Raw genomic sequence first — 25,916 nt, 5'->3', positions numbered from 1 at the left:
TGATCTAAAAAAAAACAGGAAATTGAAACAAAAATTCTGTTCGAAATATTTTACGCTTGCAGAGAACGTTGGACGCTATCAAATTGGAATGAATGAAATTTGTATTATCAACGTATTCGAATTATTATTACATATAATAATTATATACTCGAATATAAAAGAAAATATAATTTTGTATAGCGTAATTTTTGTAGAGAAAAATTTGACACAATTTTAATTTAAATTTAACGAGTCAATGGCCATGAAGATGAAGAAAAGTAAAGATTAAAAAGAACTAGGTATGTGTATACAAGCTTTGTCTTTGTGCCGAGAAAAATAAGTAAACGTTTTGGTTACACGGACGATGAACACTGAAAGCGTGGGTGTTAATACGAAAATAGCAGATACTTTCGGTTCTTCAGAGTGTTTCACTGTTTCATTACTACGTACGTACACATATACTTACGTAAGTAGTTGTGTATAGAAGAGGAAAATCAGTAATTTCTATATCCGATCCAAAAATAATCCGTTAAGAAGAAACATAGGAACATCGATGTTCCTCATCTCGAGTTGTTCCAACTAAAAAAGCAATAAATATCGACTGAATAGAGTGTTTATTCCATCCTTCGTTTAACACATGAAAATGATTGCTTACATAATTTCTTATAAATCTTAAAAGTTCCGGAAATAAGTGTGTACCATAGATAACGCAAGACTTCTATTAAAAGGAAAAACTTTCAAGCATTTATCATCGAAAATTTATCAAATACTATAATTGGAGATTCGTATTATGTAATGAAAAACAATATATTGGAATCCTATTAATAAACTAATTTTAATTTTTAAATTTGTTTTTTTTTTTGCAAGACACTTTTGGGGTACCCTATATATAAAAGTAATGATTAAATTAATTCATTTCATTGGTCTTGTTGATCATTTATTTAACTCAAAGATAAATAATATTATTTTTCATGGTCACATGCTCAATTGCGTTGATTAATAATTGATACCTGTCGTGTGACAAGAGCTTCGTGATAATCATCGTGGTGGAATACATCGTAGTGGTAATATCGTTTTTTGTAATAAATAATTTTACATTTGAGCTCGTGGTAAGACTGGCAAATGGCCACCACGTTCCAGTAATCGCTGGAAATAGATCTACTTGATGTGAATTTGGGTCGTTCCAAATACTATTATCGCGTTCTGTTGAATATCATTTCTGAATGAATTCAAATTGGAATTGAAATATAAAACAGAAGAGAAATCGATTATTTTTTTAAATGAATTATATAATTGATTTTTTATTATTATTATTTTTATTTCAATTTAATTGAGGTGCGAACAGAAGAATCGGTCAATATTTCAGAAAATTATTCAAATATAATTTTATATCTATAACAATGCTGATTATTTAACCATGTTTTTTAACTTAATTATTACGAGTTTGTTTTTTCGAACAAATATCACGACAAAGAAGATAAACGAAATATATGATTTCTACAGCACTAAGGATACTACAACCAAGAAACAGGCTGAATATTCCACCAACTTCAGCTGAAATAAATGACATTTAATATTAGATAACCAAGACATTTATTCTGCCGTTTCTACATTCGTATACTTGTTTATTTTTGTTGATTAAAACGGCAAGTATTATTTTTTGTTCATTACCTAATATTATAATATATAATATATGATATCTTAACCGGATTAAATAACCGAGAATGGTCGTGCCGTTATAATTAACAGAAGTAAACTAGATTAAGATAAACGACAGATAAGAAAATATATTTTGAATTAATCAACGTATGAGATTAAATTTAATAAGTTTATTTATTAATAAGAATAAAATATTAAACGATTATCAAAATCGTTGAAAATATTCAATACCAAGATTTTTCCAATTGATGGATGCAGACTTTGTGTTGAAGATCGTAAAAAAATCCATTTTCCAAAACACCTTTAAAACCGTATGACTAGTCGTTAAATGTTGACTGTAAATAAAAAAAATTTATTTTATTTTATTATTTAAGATAATTATCTTACACATTACCATACATGAATATTATCTAAAATCATTTTTTAGGGAAACGTATATAGAAATTATTTTTCCTTAATATTTTAATTTGAATATCTTTTCCTTTCACCAATGGAATCTACGAGTTTAGAAATAATCGTTTTACGAAGGTTATCTGGTTTTATTACGAACGAGTTTTCTTGTTCTACGTTTGACGTAAGATAAACGTCTATAAAAATATTTATATTCAATTTTTAATCACCTAATCTAGCAAATAAAAATATTTCTAACCTTTGTTAATAAGAATTGTGTAATAATGCGAATACGTGGATGGATTGTAAAGTTTTTAATTTAACACAGAAACAATTATTTTTTCGATCAATTTATTTGAAAACAAAATAAAAGTCTTCATTATAGAGACTCGATACTTTTCAAACCCATCTTTCGTATTTGTTTAATAATTAATTATCGTGAAAAACTTACTATATCGGCGACACAGACAATTGTGTATTTTTCAAGTAATATTTGGACGTTGATACCTTGTAAATCGTATCTTCGCAAAGATTTGAACAAGAACAGGTGTCGTAATTAACGGACTTTACTTTATTGTTATATTTATCTAAACACTTGGAATCCTTAAAATCGCATATCTGGATAAAAAAGATAAATGGATTATATCGAGTACGTTTCGACGTTTATTCATACCAATTAATATCATTACAAATTTATTATACCCGAAACGAAGTATAATTTGCCATAGGTGCGTAAATGTATCTAACACAACCGCACCTTTTATATACTTCGGTGATCTTACAATCAACGAAACAATTAGATTGGTGATATTGGTTAAAAAAACGTAAGTTGCTTTTCTGGGTGTTGGGAATGCACTCGAGTTGTAAGTTACCGTTGGAATTAGTGTGATAAACATTTGGTGGTTTCTTTTCTATAATTGGTTGCACACTTAACTAGAACAAAAACAAAATAAAAATATCAGCCAAATAATCGTCTCAAATATTAAATAATTCATTTAGATTATTCATTTCATTGTAACGAACTTTTAATTCTTGTCCTTTCTGCAAGGGATATCCAACAGTCTCGGCGTTTGGATAAGACACTGTGTGATGAACAAATACCTGCACAGCAAATTCATTTTTTTATATATGTTTTTGTTGCAGTCGTACGTGAGTGGGTTGACAAATTTTAAGCGTAACGTAGAAATAATTTTTGTTTTCGGTCAAATTTACTCATTTTTTGACATAGGCTGAACTATTCAATTCATCCTCATATAAATTGATTAAATATCGTACCAAAAGTTTGACGGTGTTTACAAAATTGGTTCTTTCAGTTTCGTTTTCTTCAAAAAATAAATCACGATTGAATATTATAGTGAGGCCAGATTTTGATCCAGTTTTAACCGAGTGAAGTACGGGTACTTCTTGAAAACGTCTACAAATTTTAAGATTGTTTGTAAATTATTTATATGATTTATAGATATCTTATCTACGAAATGAATCATTTATTATGAAAGTGGTTGTAAGTCTAGTTTAGAAAACAAATTAAAAAAATACATAATTTTTATTGAATGTAAATAAAACATCAAAATTTGATGTTTTTTTTTTTTTTTCAATTTTATTCAAAAGTGAACTTACAACACTTTCATAATAATTAGTCGATTAATTTTGATATCTTACTTGTTATATTTCATGAGATATTCTAAATAATAATTGTAAGAACAGCAAATCCCATGATAGGTGTAAGATTGTTTGACAGAATCAGTACAATTAATTTGCTGTCCGTGCCACCAACAAGATTCGATCATATCGTAGCAAGGTTTGATGGCTCCCAAAAAATCAGTCAATGTCCATTGATTTATTTTTAAAAGTGCATTATATTTTTTCAAACGGTTTGGATGTCTAGCTATTTCTGGCGTAGTTATATCAGTTCCATATCTGTAAAGAAAGAAAATTATTGTCATAACATTTTGGTAAAATACAAAGTACATTTAGTATATTTTGTTGATTTACTTGATGAAAAACATCGCTTCCTCGTGGCTCATATTAGCAGGTAATTTAATATTTTTCATTAAATCCAATTGGGTTTTAAGCATAGTTGACGTGGTAGGGCAAATTGTTATCGCTGGAAATGGAGCATTGATAATCGGTGAATAAAATGTTTCGATGTGAAGTTCGGTCGGATTATTTTGCATATTTATCAAAAATTTGTTCAACATAATATTCACACCTATTAAAATACATAGACATAATTATATTGAAATTTGATGATTATCAAGAACATTTGTAAACTATTTATCTAATTTTATTGTTTTAAATCGGACCGAAAAATCCAGCGACCATTATGATAAGCCATAGAAATTTTCCTATAGAACTTTTAACGATACTTTGCATTCCGAGATATTTAACACCGTGTATAGAACTGGATTCGGTGAAATCTTGAAGAATTTTTTTGACCGCACGCTTTTTGCGATCTGCGTTTGCCGAAATTAGCGTTGACTTGTTTTTCTTCAACGTCATTTGATTATTAATCTTTCTGATGTCACGAATACTTTGCTTGAATTGTTCATTGCTGTTAAATTTTTCCTGAAACAGAATATTCTTTTTATTAGTCAAAGTTTAATGATAAGTTATTGCGAAACAAACAAAAAATTACAAATAAAATATTATTATAATACTAAAATTACCATAATTTTTGTCGATGTGCTTATTATCAACTTCCTCTTGTCAACTTAAATCGAATGTGTTCGCTGTTTGCTGAATGTGCTGAAAATGTAGCGTGCAACTACGCGTTTATGTGCTTTTTATCGTTGGAAATAAATTATTCAAATAATTCGTGCGATTGGTATTATCGTCTTTTAAATCACCATTGCACGTGCATTCGTATTTCAATTATTAATATCATTAAAGATATAAATAAAGATAATCGACATTTAGAAATATAAAGAAAAACGAAACAACAAACGTATTAATACGAATTCGTTTTGCGATGATCGTTTTAAAATACGACATCGATTTTTTATTTACAATTTGTCGATAAAAATTTCTTTTTTTTTTTTTCTTTTAAAACAGACAACTACGCTTAAACAGAACGTACAAATAAATAAGTGCATGCTTTCGGAGATATAAAAATATGCTTATTTACAATATAAGAAATCTTTTTGTTTCTTATGAAAAATCACTCTTAAAAAATAATCTTTTTTTTTTCCTTTCTTTACAGAAAGATATTTTTCCAACGACGCATATACATATATAATATATATATTCTAACAACTTATGAATTGAACTTGTAAAAACAATAGAAACGTATCACCGCGATCAGTATGAGATATGAAGATGAGTCTTCAAAAATTGTTGCTAAAAGTCTTGAAAGAGTGCTAATTGGTCAGCTGGTAATGCTGGTTGTGAACGCCAATCGGTTTCAGGATAATCATCAAAACAACTTGGATCACCAGGTGCTTTAACTCTTGGCCTGATGGGTGGTGTCAAAGCTCTCTGAGGTACCTGTTTGTGATTGGTTTATAATAAAACATTAATAATGAGTTATTCTCGACTTTTATATTGCGATAAGAAATAAATAAGAAAATGAATGAAGTACCAAGGGCCACTCGACCAACTTGAACCAACGATGCCTCTTAACATCTTCAGCACCTTGTCTCATATTTCCTAATCTTTTAGTTCTGTCTGCTATGAGTAATTTCTTGATGAGATCTTTCGCGATAGGATCCATGTGTTTAGGCCACTCTATTCTACCGCTTAATATTTTCTCATATATTCCAAAAGGATTATCATCGAAGAACGGTGGGAAGCCAGCCAACATTTCGTAAATTAGGACACCCAAAGCCCACCAATCTACGGCTTTGTTGTGTCCTTTATTCTGAATGATTTCCGGTGCCAAATATTCCGGCGTACCGCAAAGAGTCCACGTTCTGAAAATGTTCACGTTAATAACCAAGAAAAAGAAGAAGAAGAAGAAGAGAATTTCAAATCTTTTTAGCAACGATTTCAACTACAATTAAGTAGACCGAGTTGATTGACAGATGTAAATACTAGCAAAAAAATCTCCCTAGGAATGTAGGGTGATTATTATGACAGTAGAAAAAGATTAACGCAATTGAAAGTACGCCAAAAGAAATGTGAGATATGATTTGTTCTTTTTTTTTTTGTAAATCCAGAAATCAGTAGAATAAATTAAACCGATTTTACCTGTCGGTTAGTTTTTTCGAGAAACCGAAGTCGGTAATTTTAAGATGTCCTTGGCTATCGAGGAGAAGATTTTCAGGTTTTAAGTCTCTGTAAATGATGTGTTTGCTGTGAAGGTATTCCAACGCGCAAACAATTTCAGCCGCGTAAAAGCAACTGGTCGGTCCCGAAAATCTTCCGGCTGCTCTCAAATAAGAAAATAATTCACCACCGGCTACAAATTCGAATAGCATGTAAAGTCTTGCCTCGTCTCTGCCACTCCAAAGCCTGGAAAAGAAACAGAGACGACAATTGCTTTTGAGAAATCCGTTTCTCTCGTCCTCATTTTGCTTTCTTTCTCTGCGAATCGCTAATCTCTATTTAATAGTGCGAATCGTTTAAATGAGCTTCTACCCGATATTACTTTACTAGATTTCTAATTATGCTTTTCTCTTCATGCTACTTTGTATTATTATAAAATATTTTTGTATGATGAACATACGTGTGTTGGTAGAAGTAAATGATATTTTTAAGGATATTAGATGTTAATAAAATTTTTGTTTAATAGTCAAAAAATGTTTTATCCAAATTGTGTTGATAATTATGATAATGGCCTAAGTCAAAAAATAATATTAATTTATCTTACGATTTTTATTTTATAATACACGAAACTGTGATAATTATACGCGGATGTTTCCACACACAATTTAACCATAAAATGTATTTTCTCAAATATAAGCTTCTGTCGAAGTAATTCAAGCGTGTATCCGTGTTATTGTTAGGAACAAAACAAATTACAATGTACTAGTTTTAACTCTATGAACAGGATAACTATTTTAATAAATTAAAACAATATTATTTGATGAAATCATTTGAATTTGTTTCTATTCATAAAAGTCATTGTGTTTGATATATTTAAAAAGGTACTTTTAAATTTGTTGAAATCAGTCAAAAGAATGAACGAAACGATTGAACAAAAGATACCTATGCTTACATGTTGACGATGAAGGGGTGATTGACCTCTTTCAGTACCGTGATCTCATTTCGAACATGTTCGACTTGTTTCAATCTGATCACGTCGGCCATTGAGAGTATCTTCAGTGCGAGAGGTTTTCCACGATGTCTGCATAATACAACTCTACCAAATGTTCCAGTACCTGGAAAATATACGTGACAGATGTTCTTGAAAAAAAGAAAAAAATAGAAATCAAAAGAAAGAAAGAAAAGAAAAGTCGAAAAGACGAAAAGTCGACGATGCATTTTGTAATGACACCCAATTATCAACGCTTTCTCTGTTCGTTTAAATACGTGAGAAACATTTAGCACACGGAATTTGTTTATAGCATGCTTTCCAATAAAGATGATTGCGATGATCAAAGTTGGTGAGGATTAACGCACCGTGACTAATTAACCCGAACGTGTCTCGGTTGGTAATAAATGGGTGGAAGTGGGGATGGTGGGAATACAAGTAGTCGAATTTGGCGAGCAAATTAATCGCTTCGTTGCAAAACAAAAATAATACACACACACACAGACAGACAGACAGACGTATCATTTCTTTCTTTTCTCGTATCTTTCTCAGCGTTACTTTTATCGGAGACACAAATTATCGAAGAAATGACTATGTTTAGAACGACGCGGTTTTCTATAGATAGTTTCTCTCAAACGAATTTGGCAGCATGAGCTTACAGGAAGATTCGTGAGGAACATTCGTGTCTGCCTTTTACACGGTAACGACCACTGAGGTCTGCCAACGACAGCTGACAACAGGTGTCGATCGGTGTAGAACAACGCCGGCAGTACGAATTTCCGGCGATGGCGTAGGTGCGCTTTAAATACGTTCATTTTTATTCTAACCAACCGATCATTTTCAGATTATAAATGTATGTATATATCGTTAATCTATGCATATATATATATATATATATATAATACACGTATGTACTATCTTTACTATAAATCTTTCTAACGACCATTTCGTCAGTGTTTTCGATTCCAAAAGTTCGACTAGAAAAATTGTTATTTTGCTGATTTATTACATTTTAATATAAATATATTATTTTTTTTTGCGGGAATGTATGAAATCGTACGTTTAATATACATACACACACAAACACATGTATTACGCGTAAGAGTCCACATTATGAAAAATGTTAAGTCTATTTTCCACGGAACGACGACGAGGGTCCTATAAATTATTTTTGCCTTGTGTGCGAATATCGAATACGAATAACCAAGAGACACGAGCGTGTTTTACTCTTTCTCTCTCTCTCACTCTCGGGGGTTTCGAGTGTCAGGCCACCGAGTTCTATGAATTGTTTTTTTTTCTTGTATTTTTTTTTTATATATCTCGTGGACACTCGAGAACGGTTTGGTTTTGATCCAAAAGCTTGTTATACGTCTCAAAGAAGAACAGCACATCTGTTTCGAGAGATCGATCTAATTCCGTTCATTCGTATGTTATTTTACGAGGACGAGAATCGAGCTTTTAAACGAGCTTACGCGATAAAATATTAATGCGTCTTTATTGTGAAACGATTTGTTTGGCTTAAAAACTTAGATACCCGTCTGTTCCGGGACTTTATTTCACGAGAAAAATGTATCATTGATATTTCCTCATCGAATTTCTTAATTGAATTTTAGTTGGATACGTTTAAACTTCAATCGAAACGAGAACGGGCCGATACAAATTCTCTTTTTTTTTTTACAAGCCCACCGAATTTACACTTGCTTCCTGAAACTTGTTTCGTCTTTTTCGTTCCCGCGTGTAATTCGAATTTAACGACCAGTTAAATATATTATTGTAAGAAAGAGATGCTCCTCTCACTTTCCAATGACCCACTTCTTCTTCTTCTTTTTCCTTTTTTTTCTTTTTTCTTTCTTATTTCATTAGTAATTCCATTTTCAAAAGATCGAACCTTTTACCAATTTACGCAAGAATTCGTTTCTTTTTTATTTTCTTTTTTTTTACTTTTCTTTTTTAATGTTAAACGATAAAGCAACAAATTTATATTCGATTGTAACATATCTGAGCGTGCTGAAAAGTTTTGAGCCTGACAGATTTAGAAACAATTATGTTTTCGGTCAAAGTAAAGAAAATTAAAAGAACAGACACAAAACTTGTCAACCCATTCTCAAGTATTATTTCAATTATTTTTTATTTAATATAATATAAAATAAAGAGAGAATTATTATAAAATTAAATGTAAAACAAAATATTTTCTTATATAAATTGTATCGAATTTTCTTCGTTTTATTTAGAAAGATGTAATATATAATGGAAATCTAGCGTACATCTCGGAGAGAATCGGCAACGTCTGGTTGCGGGTCATATCGCCAAAGGGGATTACCGTTGTCTCGAAACCGGTTCGTCGATTTATTTTTCGATCTCGTGAGTCATTGATAAACAAAGTATAAAACAAAAGTAAAATTCAGAGAGAACAGAGACAGAAAAACAAGGAAGAAGAAGAAGAAGAAGTATAAGAAGAAGAAGAAGAAGAAAAATATGGGGAGAGGGGATTGGGGACTCACCGATTGTTTTGACGATTTCCATGTCATCGATGTCATATCGGGGTGGGTCCTCTTGCGAGCCCTCTTCGTCCGACGTCGTGTCTCCTGACATCTTTTCGAATCAACTGCGGGAGATCCCGCGTAAAAGATTTCAAGAAAAGATGAAGAGAAAGACCAAGAGTGAAAGAGTGAGCGAGTTTGTATGAGTATGAGAGAGAGAGAGAGAGAAAGAGAAAGTTTTTGTGATTTATTTCTTTCGTTAGCGAGTTCTCTCTCAGTCAGAGGCTCTCGCAACACGTGGGGAGAGGAAAGAGAGGAGAAAAGCTGGTTCAACGATCCACCCGCAGTTGGGTATTCTTAGATCACCCAGAGCAAGCAACCAACAGTCTATCTTGTAACTCTTTCCTTTCGACCCTTTTCGCAAAACTGTACTTAAGGTATTTTCTTTTATTTTCTTCTATTTTATTTTTTTTTTTTTGGAATAAAATTATTCAAGTCCTTTAAAAATGTTTCTTTTTTTCTTCTTCTTAAATCGAGTACGTAGATTAATTCGATCGAATGTTTCTATCCACGTAGAAAAGTCTTAAAATAATCGTCAAGTATTCGATCGATCGATTCAACTCGACTTTTATTGCACGACACGCACGATTAACTACTACTACCATCAAATTACAACGCAGGAGAGAAAGTCGAAGTGTCACTCGAATAGTTAAAGAGATTGACGCGCACCTTTCACGTAAGATCACGGAATGTTTATTTTTTTTTTGTTTTCCTTCTTTTCTCTATCGTTCACTGTTACTCTCCTCAACGATGATTTTCCTTAATTCCCAAGTAATTTTTCATACGGAGATGATACAAATTTTTACAGTAATGTACAAATTCTTCTCTTACTATTTTATATTAATTTTTTCTCGCACTATCGTTTAGGAAGGAAAAAAAAAGAAAAGAAAAATACAAATAAACAAAATAAATATACGACACTCGCGTGTATATTTTTATAAATCGAGATACACACGTATTTATACGCGATAATATTTATTTACAATATCTATCACAGCTTTCGACTCGTAATCAAATAAAATAATCTTGTCGGCTCGTAAAAAATAAAAAATAAAAAATAAACAATAAGGAAAACAATAGGACGAAAATAATGATAACAAAAATTCTTATAAAATGTCACGTGGTAGGTGAAAAAATCCAACGAGGAAATATATTCACCGATCCGTCGTCTGACATTATCCGAGACTCACTGGCACCGATTTCTCCTCATCGAGGTAATGGAGGAGGAATAGGTGGGGGTGGTGGTGGCAGTGGAAAAGGTGGAGCAGGGGGACGAAGACGAGGACGACGAGGAGGAGGAGGAGGAGGAGGAGGAGGGGGTGGTAGAGAGAAGTAAAAGGCGAAGTAGAAGAGGAAGAAAGAAGAAGAACAAGAACAAGAATAAGAAGAAGAAGGAAGATGAAAGAATATTATATTGAACGTTCGAACGAAATCGTAACTCGGTCTCGTTCGTTTCTCGATCGCGTCGATTTTAATGACAGTTTCGAAGAAGGATACCCTTCGATTCGTTTCTTTTCTCTCGCATGATCTCTCTCTGAGCGTACCCGATGCCAACCAGAACTAAACTGGTCACCGGTTGATCTCAAAAGGATCTCACTCTCTTCCATCTTCCTCCTCTCATCGTTCTTTCCACCCGACCCCCTTTAACTCTATCTTTCCCTTGACCTCTCCGTCCCTTTCTCTCAGCATCTTTCCCCCCTCCCTTCTCCTCATCACTCTTTATTTCTCTCTTTCTCTTTCTCTTTTTCGCAGACTCTCATCGAGCATCTGAAATCTCTTTCGTGGCAAGCAACCTCCACCGCTGCCCCGTCGCTGATTTATAAGCAGCAAAAACGGATCGCGGAAGATCCGTACTTTCGTTACACCGTCCTCCATCTCTGTCCATCTTTCTAAATTTCTATCTTTTTATCTCTTTCTCTTTCGTTTTCTCATTTTCGTAGCCACGAGACGCCTTTCAAAAATACGAAATTAGACTCGAAAAGCGTGAGCGGTGGTGAATGCTCGTCATCGGACTGCTATACTACCGGAGGGAGAAGAACTGCTTGACTGGATTTAATAAGAAAATTGCAAAATAGATCGTGACAATTTTTAGAAAATCTTTCTAATCCCTCTCTCTCTCTTTCTCTTTTATAATATGAGTATATCTGCATATATACATATGTGATTCAGCTGATGTGAGATGAGTCGAACTTCCTTTTCGATTATCTACGACTTATAAATATAATTTTATTAGCTTAACCAATAAGTCCATGCAGTTTTATTTATTTAGAAGAAAAGAAACTGTACGGATTTATTGACCAATTCAATAATCGAATGGGTGTCAAGAAGAAAGGTCTATGTAACACACATTGCAAATTAGTTACAAAAGACAACATAATATTAAACACAGGCCCTTCTTCTCGACACTCTTTCAATTATTGTTTAATTTTTGTAATTATTTGGGAATCAGATATACACTTTTATTATTTATACATTTTTGTTCGTTTATAAGTACGTCATTTTTTGTTACATCTCTTGAATTGTTAGAAATAAAATAAAAATATGTTTTTTTTTCTATATACACGACGAGACATTGATGCCGTTCATATTCGAATGACCATCGGCTGATTTGTAATATCCTTCGAAAATTCGCTTATTTTTGATTTTGGCGATATTCCAGATGCATTTAGCCACCCGCCGTGTCGATCCGGCACGTCGACCGACGGGCTTTTATCGATATCCCGTCGTTCGATCTTTCCTCGCATAACGATTATCGTAAATCATAGAAAGAGAGTTTCGATAGATGGACACGCTCACAGCGGAACACTCTCTCTCTCTCTCTCTCTCTCTTTTTGTGTTTTTTCTTTTTTTACGATCAAAAATAATAATGTGAATGATTTTAAATGAATATTTTTTCTTTTTCTTTTTTTTTTTTCTAGGGATCTAACAGTTTTCTTAGAACACGGATAATGTCGTGTTATATTGCGCGTTAAAATAATTAAACTACCACAACTATCATCATTTATATAATATTATATAATATTACGTTGAGAGATATTCTAAGTTTATCTTCGCTAAAATAAGAAAAGAAATAAAGATAAAATAAAAAATAAGATGATTGCAGTTATTAGAACGTGTGTATACGATAGATAGGCGGTGCAAGTTTATTCATTTCTGACTTATTATTTCTATCGTGTCTATTGCGTAAAAATATGGGGTCTCTTTCTCTCTTTCTTTCTTTCTCTCTCTCTCTCACTCTCATTGTCGATGATACTATAATTATAAATAATAAAAGTACTTTGACGAAGTAGAATTGCAATGCTGACTTGCACGCAATTAAGATATGCCGTACGACTAGAACACTTAATTAACATAACTCCGCATAGTATATGAGAGACATACTAATTACAAATTTATTGAACATTGCGAGTAAATTATTAAATTTTTCTTTTCTTTTTTTCATTTTCTGTTGTTGTTCTTGTGAAATTGTTCGTGTCACGGATCTTGTACAGAAACGAACCGGGAAAATCTTGTTGTTTTGTGCTACATCGTTTTAAACGTTTACGATGTTTTCTTTTCTGTCAAAGATCATTAGCGTAAACCGAACTGAAAATAATAGCTTCCTAGAAAATCGTTTTTGCAGATTCATTCTCTTGCCAAGACACAAGTGACTTTAATTATGTTTCTCCTAGCTTTGTATTAGAACTAATTCTCTCTCTCTTCCCCCACCACCCCTCCATCACAATTATCGCAACCGACGACACCACCTTTGCCTCTTCCTCGACCTTCTTCGTTTTTTTTCTTCTGATGTTTTATAAGTTTTCAAATGGTTTCCTTGGTTGATCGTGTTGTTTTCAGGATTATTCAAGATTTTCTAATCTTCTTCCTTTCCTTTTCTTTCTCGTTTTAATTCTCGTTGACCGGAAGCTACAAAACAAAGAAACATTATTAACTCCAAAAGAAAAAGAAAAAAAAAAAAGAAAAAACAAGAAATTGTAAATCTGTTCAAGCAACTAAACGCGATTGAACGTTACCCTTCGTTTCGGTCAACATTATTTTTGGCTACTCGTCGGTTCGACGATGACGTCCGTTGAAAAAGTGTAGATGACAGCCTCGAAGACGTTTTCACGAACCTCTGTTTTACCATTTTTTCAAATTTCAAGCTCATTAATATCTTACAGAGTATAATCAGTATCCTCATGAAAAAGTCACAATGAATTTATTTCTTTATTTCATACTTTATTATATTCTCGCGTGTACACTAGTGGATCGAAAAGTTCAGAGTCTAACGTTGGAACCAATTTTTTGTCCCCGTTTAAACTCACTATTATTTTGCGACGTAGTTTCAAAACTTATTGTAGAAAAAGTATAAGCTCAAAACTTTTCAATCCATCCTCGTACATTTGTCCCAAACTTTTTTGTCAACTTTTAATCTCGTCGATGTCCTCGTTCAAAATTTCGTAATTAATTTCTTTTTCGTCATTCATTATCCTTACTTCCTTTCTTCTATATGCAAATATAAATATATATATTGAATATTGTGTTTAATAACGGTAAAACATTTGGCTGAATAAAATTAGCCGGTCATCAATCTTAAACAATATTTATACTTTACGACAGACATCGTATCGGGTTGTTAAAGATAAATGGACTTTGAAGTTGGTATAATCGTTCATAGTCGTAGACGTTTTCGTAGTAGCGAATGGATAGAAGTAATCCGACCAGTAAACGTCGTTTAAAAATCTTCAAATATATTCAATCGATACTTGTGTGTTGTATATTCTCGATGTTCGTCGTTAAACGAAACGGAAGATGCAAGGAAGAAAGAATCTTCTCTCCTTTCCATCTTGTTCGGTTATGCGATACGCGTGGGACAGTATCGATGACGTATACATATATTCAGTATCACATTTGAATACTTTTTCAAGAAATTATAATAAAATAAAGAAGAACAAATAAAATACCGATCGATTATTTGAATATTTAAAGTTTCCATATTTGAATCTTTCAATTTTTCAAGGACAACCTGGGACCATTCCCGATGACGTCGAATAACGCCTACGATTCTGGATGTCGATCAAGTCCGTGTCTGTGGTTAGAAACTGAAAGGAGAATGGCCAACTGTTATGATTTATAAATTACCCACGTGCCGAGGATATTTTAGAATTCGAATAATTCACGCGCGTTCATTTATCACATAGCCACATTTACAGTCTACGCGATTTATTCGAGATACCTTGAGATTATCTTATTTATTGACAATACATAAAATATCTAATGCGAGAAAAGGAAAATCAAAGACGAGTCAAAACTAACGAGGATTCGATGATCAAACGAAACTTGAAAAGTATTTAAAGAAACAATAAAAAGAAAAATTACAAAAAAGAAGTAGTTAGCATAAAAAGAAGAAGAAGAAGAAGAAGAAGAAGAAGAAACGATTCGATGACGTGGCTCGCGATCGTTCACTGCGAATGCGTACTACCCGTTGTTGGATTCGTTCAAGTTCTTCATGGCTTTCTCCATTGTTATCCAGACCAACCACCGACACGTTACTCACCCACCATAAAGATAAAGTCTCGTGAATCATGTACGCGTAAGTAATGTCTAACGATAGAAAAGAGGCGCCTTTAAGCTGATACGTAATTCGCTTTTAAAACGTGCTAAATAATAATAATAATAATCAAACCGGAGAATTGTATTTAAATGCGGAGACGTTTCGTATCTCGCTATTCTCTCTTTCTCTCTCTCTCTCTCTTTCTCTCTTCTTCTTGTGTATGATTTCATGGAAGATGAATAATGCATTTGGTGCAAAGCGTCTGGATTATGTCATACCTATGAGCGTCTGTTCACTCGTGAATCTGTACAATCTGCTGGTAACGACTACCATCTTTCTCATTCTCAACTTTGAACACGATTAATAACAAAAAGTACTTTCTCACCATGAGATAGTACTTTTTGTTTTTTTTTTAAATAATATTCTTCTCTCTTATACCACTTCCATGAAATTATATACCCATTTTTCAATACACAAACACACACACACACTCGCAGAAAGAGAAAAGAAATGAAATAAAAAAAAGTTTTATTTATAGTCGAACGATAATCCTTTTTGTTAGGTGTTACGATCCTTCGGATCGTGCGATTTTCTACAAGGCTTATGATACTGACTGTACGAGAAGGAACACTTACTCGGATCTTTCTCGGAGCTAGTCATGGCCGTTCGCGTGTCACGCACGCACGAGCGCGCGTGTGAAGAACTTAGGTCGGATCCCGTGGTTCCCATGGAACAAACTATCTAATAGTATTTTTCAAGTTTCCCAGTAACGAGGACAGAGACTATTTCCGGTTCCGTAGAGAGTTATTCCCTTCCTGTACTGCGACAATTTTCCATTAGTCCGTGTGTATTCGTAACTCGTGTCAGTAAAAACACCGGGGCGTTGTGATCGGCTTTTATGTTTTTTTTTCTTTTTTCTTCTCTTATTCTCTTCTCTCCTTACATTTCTGTGAATGAACGGAAAGATAAATTAGAGGTCGTTATAGATTTTTATTCTTAGATAATATCTATTAGGGAAAAAACACAAATTGTTCGATGTATCGGATGAAATATATAACAACGAAAAAAATCATAAAAAGTAACGTAACACAAATTGTTTTATACTCGACACACGTGTTGCATACATTTTTCTTTTACTTACGACGAGCTTGGCTTACTTTTTCTTTCCCTTTTTCTTTTATTTTCCCCTTTTCTTTTCTCTTTTTATTTAATCTTTTTCTTCTTTTGCTTTGTCGAAGGAAAAAAGAGAAAGATGTTTGAGAGCGGCAAAAAAGACAGGACGCATTAAGTCGAGACCTTGGCTCGATTTATACAGAAAATGTGGAGCAGGTGTCTACCTGGGACGATCAGGATGCAGCCAGGCCTGTCCGTTCGACCGACGGGCAACGTACACAAGCCAACCTGAAACCGGAAGCACCGCTTTCTGCCTTGCTGCTCACGAACAATAAGATCGAAAGATTCCTCAGAGAAGCGAGCACGATCGAATACCGAGCTGTTTTATCATAGATGAAAGATCTATAAAAATTCCTTCCTCAGGTCAAGTATCTCGCAAAATGGAGATCATTGTTTTAGATTCGAGACAATATTGCTAATAAGATTTATTACTGAACTATCTCAAATAATTTCTTTTCTTGTATAAACAATACGACTAGATTTTTTTTCTTCCAAAATATTCAATCGAATGCATCGAATATTTCGTTTGTTCGAATTGTTGACCGTTCAAGTTGAAATCGTGAATGAGTCGTCCGGTTACCTGGTCAATGATAAGTGCCGATACGATGACGTTTAGAAAATCAGCGGGGAGCGGCTACGTGACCGCGTGGGTCACCGGAAGCCCGCTTCAGGGCTAACGGAAATGAATGCGTGATCGTTATCGGATTCGAAAAAAAGAAAAAAAAAGTCAGTTCCTAAAAACAAGCGGATTTCCAAGTATCACCGGAGACACTTTTACGCTCAGTCTACCGTACAATTTATTTTCTTTCTTTTTTTTATCTCTATTTCCTTTTCGATACTTAACCAAATTTATACCAGTTTGACGAAATAGCAGGCTGTAATAAAAAAGAAAATAATGTATTTTATTTTTTAAAAACTGTACCCACGTATGTGTCTTCCCATAGCGAACTTGGAATTCAGAGAGAAATCATAATTATTATTTTATTTTATTTTTATTTTCGTTTGATATTTTTTTTTACGACGGTGATTACTTTTTTCTAACATATGTACGAATGGATTAATTAAAAAAAAAAGAAAAAGTTATTTTATCGATTGAACGAGATTGTCTATGAAACAACGTCGAGAAACATCTTTTCACGGTCGTTGTCATTACGTGGCGCTTATACATACATCTATATAAATATATATATATATATATGTATCTGTTACATACATGTATATAAGTAAAACGTATGTGGCAACAGGTGTGACGCAACGGGCAATCAAAGCACCGCTGCTATTATGATACACTCTTCGTCGAATCCGTCGATTGTCCTCCACGAGGTTGGTACGGTAGCCTCGCAATTTCAAACGATCATTATTCCATACGAGTTCTGTCGTAAAATTCACCTCGCTTCTTCATCGGTCTACCAAACTTCTTCTTTATCAAAGAAAAGAGAGAACAAAAATGAACAAACAAAAATTACGAACAGAACAACGAAGGGCTCTTTTAATAATCCTTATTTCGTATTTTTCATATATTTGTTCTTTTTTTTTCGTCTAACGTTCATCGCATTATTTTATGAAGTAACTTTTTATTAGTATTTACATACCTTTCCGTGTGCACGTTTTACGTAACGAAAACGCACGAAGGAAGGAAGTTATCGTGTAGGAGAAACTAATGGATAATTTATTTCTTTTTTCTTTTTTGTTTTTTTTTATGTTTTTTTTGCCGCTAGAAAATATCTTAACAAATACGTTACGAAGGATGTAGAATTTATGGTTGAAGAAAACTACGTACTTATATACATATATATATATATATATCTTTTTTTAAATAAAATAAATTAATTGTTAACTATAACAAAAGTAACATTGATACTGTTAGTTATATCAAAATTAAAAAAAAAAATAAAAATGAACCAAAAATTTAAGTTTTGTAGATAGAAAATAAAAGATACGACGAATAAGAAAAAAAAGAAATACATAGAGAATAATATTGAATTTAAAATAAAAAAAGATATTTCTCAATCACGTTAATCAAAACAAAGAAGAACGATCATAAATCTTATTCACTTGTCTCTTATTAACTTTCTAAAGTATTTGAAAATTTACGATGAGTATTAGCAACCGTTAAAGAAACCTTTAAACGACATATACCCTCGTAAAATAATACCTGCACACATAGAGTTAAAATTTCAAGTAGGTAAGTTGGTACTTCATGTATGGTGTATGCCAGAGTAATGCGTGTTATCGACTCCTACGGCTTAACTCTTCGCCTACTTACAAAATATTATGTTACCTAACGAAAACGGTCACCGTTAACGACGCCAACGACAACGCCAACGACAACGAGGACGCCCTTCTCGACGAGTTTAAACTAGCGATCGCGTTACTCACCTTGCATTCAAATATCGATTCCATAGGAGTCCGTCCACCTGCCGTTTACCAAGAACCATATCTTACTTGCTGCTAGCCTTCAATTTTTCCAAAGAAAAGTAAATGTCGTAGCAACGTGTTCGCCATTTTTCTTCCCTCTTTATTTGTCTTTCTCCTTCTCTTTCTCTTCCTCCCTCCATCCTCCTCTTTCTCTCTCCCTCTCTTTCTTTCTTACTCTTTCCGTCCCTCTTTTCTTCCCATGGTATTACACCTTCCATCCTTTCGAATCGAGTAAAGTCGAGCTGCTACTGCGTGCCTTCCGACGAGACGGAGGTCGTTGCTCGTTCTCCTCGTTCTCCTCGTTGCTAAGTCGAATGAATATCCACGTGGACGACCGGATGAGGTCCCCTCCCCCCACGAGTCTCCTTCCAAAAATTGACCTGATTTATCTCGAAAATATCGACCCATCGATACTCCCACTTTGCATTATCGAAAAGTTAAGCCAAATTTTGACAATCGCTGGAAAGGAACTAATCAAATGAAAATATCCATGCATTTTATTTCATTGGTGTCAAAATAATTTGCAACTTTTTAATATCGGCTTATCGATATTGACGTTGTTGCATTATCGAACAATCAAATCAATTGTTTAACGTTTACTGGAAGCGAATAATTCTAATATTTATGCGCTTATCTGCTTGATGCACAAATAATGCGGTTTTGAATATCAAAGTTCTTCTGCAACCTCTCGAATCGTTTTATGTACGTTCGTTATCGTAATGGTCAATTTAAATTTATAAAATAAAAACAAGTAAATAAAAATATATTAAACAAAGGCCAATTTCATCCGTTACAATTGCGTATATTAAATGACCTAAATTACAAACACAATTAGAAAATACCTGTGTCGAATTTGAAACAATATAAACCGTAATTACTTTTGCTCTCAATTTAATACTCACGTATACTATTGTTGTTATACGCCAAAAGAAATATTTTTACCACGAATTGATGATCCTTGATTTCCTATTGGATGTATTCGTCGTTTTGTAGCTTCGAACGAAGCCGATAAACAAAAGAACGTTTGGTGTTTACGAACCGATAGCGATTACGAAATGGAGACGACGACAGCCAGGTTATTTTTTTACCTTTAACGTTTTTTATCAGTAATAGAAAGATTTAACTGCATGTTGGAAAGCCGGACGCTGTGTATGGCACTGGAGCTCCACGGGTCAATGGTTTAAAACTCCCGTGAATTCTTCCAGTGCCATTTACAGAATCCAAGCCGAGGTTCACGAAAATTTTCTTTTCTTTATTTTCTATTGGCCCCAAAAGTTTGATGAAGATACGTAGGAAATCCTGAAGATGAAAATAAAATTAAAGGCATGTTATTTATATTCATTCGGTTAATATTTTTGTAATTTCACTATTTCTTTTTTAATGTTTTGCGTTAGTAATTTTTCAGAAATAAATGATCATTTAAATATTAATATTTTATTTAGTATTGATAAAAAAGAAATACCTTTATACCCACAAATATTTGTCTTCAGTTCTTGTGGCCATAATAATTAATAATAATTATTTAGTATTTTCAATAGATGATTAATATTAAAAAATAAGTCACGGTCGCGTCAGAATGCTTTGATTTTGACATTTTATATATTTTATCAGATAATTTGTAAAAATTACTAACGCAGTAAATATCAAACGAACTATAATACTTCAGCACACTTAGCTTGGACTTACTATTATCTCAAAGTATTATTTCAAAGTCGCAGTAGATATTCTCGGAGCAATGGATGAAGGGAAGCAAGATCGGAACAAGCAGCGAATTTTCTTATCTCGAACATTTGCAAGCGATTTGTAAAGGTATTCCACGGTCTCGTTCGCGTTTTAGCGATAACATCGATCATGCAGCACGGTATGACTGTATAATAAGGTTTCTTTGCATCATGATTGAACCTCTGTCACGTATTTTCGTCACCCAGTCAATATCATATATTTTACATCTTCAATTTGATCGCTGTTTCTTCATCAATTTTAACAAATAAATCTAACATAAACGAAACGGAAACATCTATAAAAAAGAAACAAAAAAATAATAAAAAAAGAATAAGTCAAACCAATATTTCTCATCTTTAACTGCAATCACTATTCGTTCTCGTCAATCTAATTCAACATAAATCTTTAAAATACCAAAATATTACAAAAAAGAATAGAAAAATAAATAAAACAAAATATCTGAAATTACTTTTGTCATAACAATTTCTTCATAAATTTTAAATTAGAACAAAAATGTGTGTTAAGAAAACATTTACGAAAATAAAATACAAAATATCTTCTCTCTCTCTCCTTTACTTACTCTTTCGATCATAGAAAGAAAGGAAGACGTCTGTCGGCTTGCAACAAAGAGGAGACGCATTTTGTAGCAGAGGAGTCGAGCGAGGATATTTTCGTTTTCTCCTCTCGATCGAAAGAAGAGCCGACAGGAGAAAGAGAAGCTTTTAGAGAGAAAGGGAGCGAGAAAACAGAAAACCGAAAGAAAGGAAGAAAGAGAGAGAGAGAGAGAGAGAGAGAGAAAGAAATGATCGTCGCACGGATTCCACGCTCCTTGCATTTTACCCCCTGTTGGTAGTTTCTCTTTCTCTCTCTCTCTCTCTCTCTCTCTCCTTTCTTTCTTTCTTACTCTTCCGTCACGGATCGACGGTTCTTCCCGGAAGCGGTGTCTGCTGAATCTCGCGACTCTGCGCCACGATTCGTTCTCCATGGCTCGTCCTTCAAATCCTCCCCCTTCTCCCTTTCCTTTTCCTCTTTACCTCCTTTAGCACCTTCCTTCGTGTACTCTTATATACTCTTTCTTTCTTTCTTTCTTTCTTTCTTCTTTTTATTCTTACTCTTTCTATATATTTTTCTTCCTTCTCTTTTATTTTCTTCAATCACGATACGTTCCCTCCCCTCCCCTCCCCCGCCCCATGCCACGCCATTTGCCCCATCCCATCGTTGAATCTTTCCCACCGATTCCACTTATTCGATGGGCTCTTCTCGTTGTCTCCTTTCTCTCTTTCTCTCGTTTCTTTTTTCTTCTTCTTCTTCTTTTTGTTCTCTTTTCATGCTCATCTCCTCCCACCACCCCAACATCTTTTATACCTCGATTCCTACGAGAATTACATCGAATTCCCACGGTTAACCACCATCACCATCACCATCACAATCACCAACACTAACGTAATCACCACTGGAGTTACGTTGAGACGTTAAAGGCCGTTGTCACAGTGTGCTAAAGCGAATCGATTACGAGCAAGATCTTTGAGGTCGATCGTTAAACTGTGTTGTTACCCCTTCTTGGAAAATAATCGTGACTAGCGATTGTAATACGGTTTGTAAGATCGTTCACGTAATTCTTCATAAGAGAGATGAATTAATCGTCTCAAAGAGGAAACTAATTTTCTTTATGAATTTTATCTAACAATCTAATTTCACTCGCAATCAGTCATCTTACAGTTAACTTCATAATTCACGGCTAATTTTTTCCAATGATTGGTCTACGCATTACGTTTTCTAGCAAAGGATGGATTATGACTAAACCTTTTGAGGTAACGTAATTGGCGATTATTTTAAAAGTATATCAAAAATGATTTAATTGAATGATACAGTAGAAAAATAACCGAAGGAAATAAACGTAAGATAAGAGATTGTCGGCAATTGATCTTGATTATTATATACATGTTTCCCCCCCTCCCCCGCTCTCCCCATATAACGATCATAACGGATTTCAACGTTTTATTTCTAGTAATCGAGATAGGGAGGTAGGAACACGGTTAGATTTTTTTTTTCTTTCTACTTTTCTCATATGTAATAATTATTATTAACATTAAAACACTGTACTACGCGGTTCAAGTAAATTATTTAACACATATAAAATTATATGCAATAAATGTATGAACTATGAGACAAATGTAACAATCTCTCTTGTTTATTTTCGTTATTGAGTTACTTTTTTGAAAATAAGAAGCAAGTCTAAAGGGATCTTTCTTTCCGACCACCATCACCGACCGCGAAAAGGATTTGCTCGTAAAACGGAGAAAGCAAGTACGCGGTTCTCTAACGTCAGTTCGTTCAAAGGAGAGCTGCTTCTTCCAACGTTTGTAGATAGAAAAATTTTCCTCCTCTTGGTGTTCTCACGATTCGAATCTCACCGTGCCCATCTTCTCTTTCATGAGTTGTAGTCGACTCCAAGGTATATGAATCGCAATTCTTTTTCTCTTCTAAGTACAAACGTTCGTTCCTTCTATCTGCTACGTTCTCATACTTGCTACGTTCTTCCGGTCGTCTTGTCGTTCCTGTTCTCACGAACTCTCTTATTCGAACTTTCAGAAGAAAAGAAAGAAAAATAGATAGAGAGAGAGAAAGAGAGAAAGAGAGAGAGAGAGAGAAGAAAAAAAAGAAGAAGAGGAAGATAAGATACAAAAATAACGGTCTTTCAATCTTTTCAATGTTGGATTTATAAGTGGAATAATTACAACGTCTACTAGTAGCTAATTTAAATTGTTAATAATAAGGATTCTATTTTAATCTATTCGAGGAAAAAGGAAAACATTTTTTAATTTTGTTGTTTAATGCAAGAAGTTAAACTTGGATAAAAAGCATGATAATATTCTACAGTTGTTTATCTCTCGAAAACTTTAAGAGTATGTACATGTATACACACAAACACATATATACACACATACATATATACAGGATGTTCCGGGTTTTAATGTTCAAACTTTGTTACTATATACTCTATGGTATTAAATAAAATAAAAATGTTATGCAAATATAGGTTACATAGAGATTTATTAAAAAGTTATAACAAGAATACGAAATTTTAAGTAATAGTAATAGTAACTGACTTGTTACTATAATCATTGGCTCGAATAGATCAATCTACTAGCTACTTGGCATCGTTATTTCCAGTGTTAATTAATACTCCATTTCAAAATGTCTAATATCTTTGACAATAGATAGTTGGCATCGATCAAAGATCGAATTTAGAACTTACTAATATCTATATTGCTGGTGAAAATTACTTTAATTATTAGTTGATTTCAGAAAGGTAATAAACACAGCTTACATATATATAAGCACACTGAATGTAAATATTGCTGATCTACCCGAGCCAAAGCTCATAATAACATCAAATTAGTTATTATCAATATTACTTATATTTCATATTTTTAGTATAATTTTTTAATAAAACTCTACGTGTAATTTATATATTTACATAATATATGTTTTCTTATTTAATGTCATAGAATATAATGATAAAATTTTGAATATTAAAACCTCAGACAACCTGTATAAGTATGTAGAAACTTGTAGGTACGCGAAACCACAGGAAGAGAGAGAGAAAGAGAGAGAGAGAGAGAGAGAGAAAGAGAAGATCGCTTTTTTATGTTCGTCATCCTTTTACTCGGCACGTCAGCCCACGCGTCGGTGATTTACGAAGGGAGCTTCGATTTGCTGGTAATAAGGGTGCTAACCTTGGCAAGCTTCTTCGGTACGATGATGCGAGAGATCGATTATGGATCAACTTATTAAACCTTGTCGATCCTAACGAGCCTTCGTCAGATTTTTATTTAGATCCGATATTTAATTTATTATTTATCGATGAAAATTTTGAGACACGTTAATTATATATTTATAAAAAGAGAAAGAAGAAGAGAGAGAGAGAGAGAGGAGGGGGAAAGATATTATATCATGAACATTTATTAATAGAATTGGTTTTTTTTTCGCATCAATCTCATGATGTCATAATAACTAAAACATATAAAAATATTTTGACTTTTATTTGCATTATTAACACATTACTTACCAGTAGACGATTGATATTCTTCACGTAGAGAACCGTTTATTGACCCGTGGGCTAAAAATAATTTTTTCGTTGATTTCGTTCATCGACTGGTCGAATCAAAATCGGTTCTATTTCATTGCTATTGTATTACTAGTAACGTGGTTATATAAAATACTTAATTTATGTATTTGTTGTAATTTGAAACAAATTCTCGATTGAATTTTTTGTACAATTCGAAGAAGAAATTGAATATAATTGATTCGTAGGCAATATTAGCGCAACCAATTTCACAATATCACGCAACTTTATTTTCACTTGGAATTTATTTTTTTGCTTGGTAATATATTCACTAAAAATTTCATCTGAAATTGGACCCAAAATATTCGAAATTTAAAGAAAAATTATAAAAATGTAATAGATGCAGCTTTTTACATTAACAATTCAATAAAAAAAGAAACACGCGTGCAGTAACTGTTAAATCTTTAAATAAATACGTCTATCGTTCGCAATAAGCGAAACAAAATTTATTCTGTCACCGAGGTGATCTCGAAAGAAACGAAAAAAATAAAAAAGAAAAAAAATATGAGGTTTTTTAAATAAAGCACAAATGATCAAAAAAATCCTCTACCGTAAAGCTATCGCTTAGCACGCACCAAATTCGTGTCGCAGTATACTCGAGCTTGCTATTTATTTTATTCTTTTATATTTTTTACCGCGCCTCGCGTATACATAATATTACGAGTGTTCTTTTATTTTTGTTTACGAATATTCGCGGTATTCGATTGATTCGCACGTGCGCGAAAGCATCTCGTCACAGTACGGAAACGTTTTTTGAGCTGCCATGACGTTTTCCCTATTTCTCTCTCTCTCTTCCTCTCTCTCTCTGACTCTCTTACTGTTTTCCTCTTTCTCTCCTTTTCTTCTTCTCTGGTCATCCAGTGGTGGAGGATTCTTGGCGAACAGGTTCCACGTGATTTCTCTCTGTTTCTATCTCTCTCGCTCCCCCCTCCTCTCTCCCTCTCTCTCCCTCCCTCTTTTGCTTTATGTATAGGTCTGTCTCTCTCTTTCTTTGTGCACAGGTTCCCTTCTTTCACGTTCTCGTCTCTACTCGTTTCGATTCCACGTTGATTCGTTCCTCGGCGAGAAAGATCACGCGTTCTCCTTTTGCTTCTTTCATCTGAGAGTCAAAGAGAGAAAGAAAGAGAGAGAGAGAGAGAGAGAGAGAAACTGCTTCTGGATAAGGAGACACGAGAAATAACG

General features: G+C 33.5%; 2 protein-coding genes and 2 long non-coding RNA genes across 7 annotated transcripts; 1 reads left to right on the top strand and 3 right to left on the bottom strand.

The window, feature by feature from the left end:
- Positions 1-578: 578 nt before the first annotated feature.
- LOC122524855 (sodium channel protein Nach-like) lies at positions 579-5,157 on the bottom strand. Of its 3 annotated transcripts, none has more exons than XM_043647341.1 (10): positions 4,695-5,157; positions 4,332-4,593; positions 4,021-4,237; positions 3,688-3,945; positions 3,304-3,442; positions 3,052-3,129; positions 2,731-2,961; positions 2,480-2,646; positions 1,870-1,973; positions 579-697 (listed from the first exon to the last, which is right to left on the bottom strand). In XM_043647341.1, exons 1-10 carry the CDS (start codon positions 4,695-4,697, stop codon positions 594-596), a joined length of 1,563 nt encoding a protein of 520 aa, XP_043503276.1. In that variant the 5' UTR covers positions 4,698-5,157; the 3' UTR covers positions 579-593. The 3 variants fall into 3 exon arrangements, with proteins under 3 accessions (XP_043503276.1, XP_043503275.1, XP_043503277.1); XM_043647340.1 differs by lacking the exon at positions 579-697 and adding an exon at positions 1,325-1,533; XM_043647342.1 differs by lacking the exons at positions 579-697; positions 4,695-5,157 and adding an exon at positions 1,325-1,533 and having other exon boundaries at positions 4,021-4,132; positions 4,238-4,424.
- Positions 5,158-5,252: 95 nt separating this feature from the next.
- LOC122524853 (cAMP-dependent protein kinase catalytic subunit 3) lies at positions 5,253-11,085 on the bottom strand. Of its 2 annotated transcripts, XM_043647339.1 has the most exons (6): positions 10,918-11,085; positions 9,721-10,518; positions 7,184-7,346; positions 6,214-6,477; positions 5,606-5,936; positions 5,253-5,511 (listed from the first exon to the last, which is right to left on the bottom strand). In XM_043647339.1, exons 2-6 carry the CDS (start codon positions 9,809-9,811, stop codon positions 5,365-5,367), a joined length of 996 nt encoding a protein of 331 aa, XP_043503274.1. In that variant the 5' UTR covers positions 9,812-10,518; positions 10,918-11,085; the 3' UTR covers positions 5,253-5,364. The 2 variants fall into 2 exon arrangements, with proteins under 2 accessions (XP_043503274.1, XP_043503273.1); XM_043647338.1 differs by having other exon boundaries at positions 9,721-11,085.
- A 2,455-nt stretch (positions 11,086-13,540) lies between these two features.
- LOC122524730 lies at positions 13,541-13,897 on the bottom strand. Its single transcript, XR_006305612.1, has 2 exons — positions 13,773-13,897; positions 13,541-13,665 (listed from the first exon to the last, which is right to left on the bottom strand). It is a non-coding gene; the product is annotated as an uncharacterized LOC122524730 (long non-coding RNA).
- A 2,049-nt stretch (positions 13,898-15,946) lies between these two features.
- Positions 15,947-16,911, top strand: LOC122524729. The gene is made up of 2 exons (XR_006305611.1): positions 15,947-16,370; positions 16,531-16,911. It is a non-coding gene; the product is annotated as an uncharacterized LOC122524729 (long non-coding RNA).
- Positions 16,912-25,916: the final 9,005 nt, after the last annotated feature.

This window comes from Polistes fuscatus, unplaced genomic scaffold (genome assembly GCF_010416935.1).
Source record: "Polistes fuscatus isolate 324 unplaced genomic scaffold, CU_Pfus_HIC Scaffold8, whole genome shotgun sequence".
NCBI lineage: Eukaryota > Metazoa > Arthropoda > Insecta > Hymenoptera > Vespidae > Polistes > Polistes fuscatus.
The sequence above is the reverse complement of the archived record's forward strand: the minus strand, read 5'-3'. Positions and strand labels throughout refer to the sequence as shown.